Genomic DNA, 6000 nt, shown 5'->3' on the forward strand with positions numbered 1-6000 from the left:
TGGCTGGTGCTGGGATGTGGCTGATGCCGGGATGTGGCTGATGCTGGGACATGGCTGGGAAGTGGCTGGTTCTGGGATGTGGCTGATGCTGGGACATGGCTGGTGGCTGGGACGTGGCTGGTGCTGGATGTGGCTGGTGGCTGGGACATGGCTGATGGTGGGATGCTAAGGCAAGTGCATAGGGGACTGGCGAGCAGCTTGCCTCATGCTGGGCCGGCTGAGAGCTGAGCATCCCTGGGTCACCTTCTGGTGAGTGTCACTCAGTAAAACACCACTGTTTTGGATCCCTTGTCTCCCTCAGAGGAAGGCTATGTCTGCTTGGGGTAGCTGGACACCAACCGTGGGGGTTTTTTTAAAGGCCCCACTCGTGGCCGTGGATTCCCACGTGGAGATCACCGCCGTGACCTGCAGCAGCAGCACGAGGGTTTTGAGTGAGGACCTGGGCAGAGACGCACGGGCGGGCTCAGGGCAAGCCGGCTCCTGGCTCAGGGGGACCGAGTCTGGGCCAGCGACTGGCCTGCAGCCACACTGGCTGGGTTTTTTTTAATCCTCAGAGGATAAGTTTTTATTGATTTTGGAGACAGAGGAAGGGAGAAGGAGGGGGAGGTGGAGAAAGAGAGTGGAAGGGGGGAGAAAGTGAGAGAGAAACGTCAGCTGGCTACCTCCCGTATGCACCTTGACCAGGAATCAAACCCGTGCCCTGACGAAATTGACCCTGTGACCTTTTGGTGTACCGGGTGATGCTCCAGCCAATGGAGCCCCTGCCTGGGGCTCAGAGTTCAATGCCCTGGGCTTCCGGGAGCATCTCCGTGCTGCCAGGCCTGAGAGCCAGGGGCCTCACCCGGGATCTTGTCAAAACGTGGCTCTGCCCAGAGGCGGTGTTGGTCCCCAGCCAAGGAGTGAGTTTGCCACAGACAGAGAAACACCAGTGAGTTACCCCACCCGCCGTGGTCAGGGCATCTGGAGAGGCTTTGCGGACTAGCCCCACCTGGACATCTGTGAATTATTTGGGGCCAAACCCACAGAAAGGGTCTCCTTCCCCCAAGTGCATTTTACTTTTCAAATGTGAAGTAAACACCAGCATCATCAAAATCTGTAATAATAAAATGGTAACAGCAAAAAAAGGAGATCTGACAATATTGGGCAAACCCCCCCCCCCCCCTCCACACACACACACACACACACACACACACACACACACACACACCTATGCCCTCCCCAGCAGCGATCCTGCAGGGGGGCTGGGGGAGGGGGGAAGACAGTATCAGGTCTTCCTTCCTCTGCTGTCACCCCCTGGTGGCCACTATGCTGCAGCCCCGCCTCCCCTGAGCATTGGAGGGGAAGTCACAGTGTATGGGGGTTATATACCTTCCAATGTGCCCCCACAGCACTGCCCCAGGCCCACATCTCAGCGATTTTCTTGAAAAGCCTTCCTTCCACACTGCTCTTGGAGTGCTTTGCCTTCTCTCCTTCAAACTTCCCTTGTTCTAGAACACACTCCCTCCTCCTTCCTCTGGAAACTCAAGAGGCCCTCCTGCTCCCACCTCGGCCAGCCCCTCCTCTGCCCCAGCCTAGTTCTGCTCATTTCCCGTTACTTCCTGTTCTCGGAGGCCCACAGCGGCACCGGTGAGCTCTTTTCATTTCCGAATAAATTGATGCTTTGCCAGAAAGGCGAGCCTCAGGAGCTTCACACAAAAAAATAAATAACTGCCGAGCTCATCTTCAACTTTTGGACTTCATTCTCTCGGCCTTTCTCTTGTTACCTGACCCCGGAGTTCTGTCATAGTATCCCACCCTGCCAGTCAAATGCCATGCCCTCAGCTCACTCTCCCCGGAAACTCTCTCCGCTCCCTGAATGTGCATTTCTGTGTGGCTTACTCAGGTTATAAGAATATTCTAGACCTAACCGGTTTGGCTCAGTGGATAGAGCATCGACCTGCAGACTGAAGGGTCCTGGGTTCGATTCCAGTCAAGGGCATGTACTTTGGTTGCAGGCACATCCCCAGCGGGGGGGGGGGGGGGGGGGGGGTATGCAGGAGACAGCTGATCGGTGATTCTCTCTCATCGATGTTTCTAGCTCCCTATCCTTCTCCCTTTCTCTCTGTAAAATAAATAAATAAATAAATAAATAAATAAATAAAATATTAAAGATAATATATATATATATATATATATATATATATATATATATATATATATTCTACAAATGTGGCCCCAGACAAAAGCACAGGCCACCTCCAACCAAACACTCCTTAATAGAATTACTGCTTTACACCTTCGTGCAATGGGCAGTGTTTTTCAAAGCACTTTTACCGACACCCGTCACCCTCACACTAACCCTGAGAAGTGAATAAGCAGCCTATGACCCTCTGCAGCATCTATCGATAGAAGCTGAAGGAAATGCCTCTGTGATGTCGGAAGCGAAGAAGCAGGAGGTGTGAGGGAAGCCCGTGCAGGGCCCATACGAGGCCTCAGGTGGGAAGAGGCAGGTGCTTGGTCCTGGCATCGCCCTCCCCAGGCTCGGCTCCGAGCTCTGCCTCATCCTGCTACCAGCGCCCAGAATCCCTCGCGTTTTACCGAGACACCGAGGTCCAGACGTGGAGAACAGGCACGGCTCAGAGCCACAGGAGGAACCAGTCTCTCCATCCTCAGGAGAAGGTCCGCTTTGCTCAGCGATGCTGCCCTTTAAACATGGAGCTACATCTCCCAGCAATGCTCTGTTTCCTAAGTTTGTCCTCACAAACGGAGGCTCCAAAGCACCTGAGCCTAGTTCTTAACAGGTTCTCCCTTCCTCCATGTGATGGAGGGACGTAAACCCCACCTGCAGCCGGACATTCCTGAGCACTGGACCACTCATCAGCACCTGCCCAATACCCTAAGTCCCCGATTCCTAAGTCCCTAGGTCCCTCATCATAGGCGTTACATGAAACCACCAAACAGCGTGTGCTGAGTGCCCTAAGCCCTGTCCTCTATCCTCCCCTTAAAGGTGCTTGTACCCCGGCCCTCGCTCTCTCCCGCTCTCTCTCTGGGAGCAGCCGGCAGTGGTACTCTTCTCTCCAATAAAGCCTGTGTCCTGGCATCCTCTGGCCTTCTGTTACATCTTTCAGTTCTAAGAATAACAAATTATGTAAGATGATAAAAGATTCCACACAAACTTTACGGAGGTGGTTGCACTGGGCACCTGTAAGTACTCGTTCCACCGCGTGATTCCACCGCGTGCCTGAGGAAGTCTGTGTCCCAGGAGCCCACGTCCACTCCCGGCACAGATTCCACCCCCAGGCACCGCTCCAGACGGGATGCTGTGCGCGTGTGGGGAAACGTTTACACCGTAGATGAAACGGGAATGAGTGCGGGGGAGCAATGCCAGGGAGAGAGACGGAAGACCTCAAATTCTGATTATGGGAGGCAAGGGACAGCCTGCAGGAGACTGAAAGGAGTTAGCAAGGGGTGGACCTGGCAAGGCCTGTGGGCGTAAGGCCAGCTTCTCTCACAATCCCCTCACCCCCTGCCCTGTCTCCACCACGTTGCGAGGACTGTGGGTTGAGGATCTGCGTACACCCACCCAGGCACACCCAGGGTGCTTGTGGGTGACAAGGACACACTCCCTAGCTGTCTCTGGAAGGACCAGATTGTTCTGGAAGTGCAGTGTCTACTTTCCCAACCTCCACCCACTGCCCGGGACTCAGGGACCCCAGGGACCCGCGGTTCCCCCTCCCCACAAAGGAGGGGGAGGAACTGTCTCTCGGTCAGGAGAGCAGAGGGTCTGTGTTCCTCCCCCCGGGCCCGATAACCCTTTATAAATGACGGCCCAATGCACCCTTTTCTGCACGTGTTATGTCAGTTTTGTGAAGGCTTAATTACACGTGTGTGCTTGGGCTGCACCTGACTGTCTGGAGGCCATGCAGGCGCCTTGGGGACGGAGCCACGGTTGGGGAGGTGGGGATGTTGGGGCTTTTAGTATTTGAAATATTTTTATCGTTTATTAAAAACTAGAAAAAAAGAAACTTTGGTAATTATATTTTATTTAAAAATAAAGGGAAAAACCTTGGTAATTATCCTTTATTAAAAACCAGAGGCCTGCCAGGACCGGTTTGGCTCAGTGGATAGAGCGTCGGCCTGCGGACTGAAAGGTCCCGGGTTCGATTCCGGTCAAGGGCATGTACCTTGGTTGCAGGCACATCCCCAGAGGGGGGTGTGCAGGAGGCAGCTAATCGATGATTCTCTCTCATCAATGTTTCTAACTCTCTGTCCCTCTCAATTCCTCTCTGTGTAAAATCAATAAAATATATTTTTAAAACAAAACAAAACAAAACCCAGAGGCCTGGTGCACAGATTCGTGCACAGGTGGGGTCCCTCGGCCTAGCCTGTGAGATCCGGCCAAAACTGGCTCTCCAGCATCCCCAGAGGGGTCGGGGATTGTGAGAGGGCCCAGGCCCAGCTGAGGGACCCTGCTGAGGGACCCTGCCGGTGCACAACGGGCCAGGGAGGGACTGTGGGAGGGCTCCAGGGTGTGTCCAGCCCATCTTGCTCAGTCCAGATTGACCAGACCCCAGCAGCAGCAAATTAACCTATGGGTCAGAGCATCCGCCTGGTGTCAGCACACGTCATGGCAACTGGTCCAATGGTGGGAGGGCAGGACATTAAGCCTATTGGGCTTATATTATACAGGATTTTTTAAAAATGGTGATCATGGAAAGAAGCTGAACTGGCTGGAGGGGGGGATGCACCCACCTCCCTGCCTGGGATCCCTTTCCTAAGCGGGTCCCTGACCCTGTCTCTAGGCGACAAGGAGAGAAAAGCTCGGACAGGTCATAGAGGCCCAAAACTTCTGCACTGAGCACAGGTGAGGAGGTTCTGAGGCCAGACTCTGCAGAGAGACAGCCGGGAGGTAAGGGGAGCAGACGGTGTGTGGGGGAGAGAGCAGACGGCACGGGACAGGGATGGGCAGAGGGGGTAATGGAGTGAGGGGGGTCCCCCTGAAGGCCAGGGCAGGGGCGGGCGCGCACTCCCCGCTGCCAGGTGTCAGACAGGTTCTGCAGCGTGGTGACGGGGATGCAGAAGCAAGCGAAGAGAGGCAGTCAGGAGGTCAGTGGAGCAGACTGTGTATGTGTGTGTGTGTGTGTGGTGGGGGGTGACGGGGTGAGGGGTCAGGACTGAAGACTCACCCCCCTGCCAGGTATCAGACAGGTTCTGCAGCATGGTGACGGGGATGCAGAAGAGGGCGATGAGCAGGTCGCTGAGCGCCAGGGAGCAGATGAAGATGTTGGTGACAGTGCGCATGGCCCTGTGGCGGGCCACCACGGAGAGCACCAGCGCGTTGCCGGGCAGCGCCAGAGCCAGCAGCAGCGCGCCGGACAGCGCCAGGGCCAGTTGCGCGCGCGCCGGCAGCTCGGGCACCCACACCAGCGGCCGCAGCCCGTAGCGCGCGATGAACTGCTGGCGGGTCAGGTTGTGGTCCCGCAGCAGCCGCGACAGCCGCTCGGCGGTGATGTTGAGCGCCTGCATGGCCCGGCCGGCCCGGTGCCTGCGGGATGGCCTGGCCCAGTTCGGGGCGGAGGGGCAGCCCGGCGAGACGCGAGCATGGACCGGGCGACGGTTCCCAAGTGAGGCTCCTCCGGCTCCGGAGCGCAGGGCTCCGCGCGCTCGGATCCGACTGGCTCTCCGGGCGGGAGGAGGGGCTTCGCTGTCGCCGCCCACCCAGGGCGGGAGCATCTCTGGGGCACCCTCCCCCAGCACGGGACAGGGATGGGCAGAGCTGAGGACTGGCCTTTCCCAAGCTCATAGTTTGTGTGCGTCCTCCTCTTAGGAAATAGTGTGGCCGCCGCCGTTTCTGTTGTTTAAAAAATAACCATAACAACACAGAGCGGTCCTGTGCGTTCCTCACCTGGTTCCTCCCCCTGATTCCATCGGACTTAAATCCAGGAGAGTTCGCACAGGGTGCGCGCGCGCGCGCGTGTGTGTGTGTGTGTGTGTGTGTGTGTGTGTGTGTGTGTGTTGGGG

The 6000-nt window shown here is 56.4% G+C and overlaps 1 protein-coding gene across 1 annotated transcript in view; it reads right to left on the reverse strand.

The window, feature by feature from the left end:
• QRFPR (pyroglutamylated RFamide peptide receptor) overlaps positions 1 to 5505 on the reverse strand; it is a gene marked incomplete at its 5' end in the record, with an annotated part of 29278 nt that extends 23773 nt beyond the window's left edge. The window contains one exon of the mRNA XM_084883270.1: positions 5166 to 5505. Coding sequence (XP_084739396.1) covers positions 5166 to 5505 — 340 coding nt within the window. The remainder of the gene's footprint in view (positions 1 to 5165) is intronic.
• Between the last annotated feature and the right edge of the window lie 495 nt (positions 5506 to 6000).

The sequence above is a fragment of the Pipistrellus hanaki genome (genome assembly GCF_964339955.1).
Source record: "Pipistrellus hanaki genome assembly, chromosome: 5".
Classification (NCBI taxonomy): Eukaryota; Metazoa; Chordata; class Mammalia; order Chiroptera; family Vespertilionidae; genus Pipistrellus; species Pipistrellus hanaki.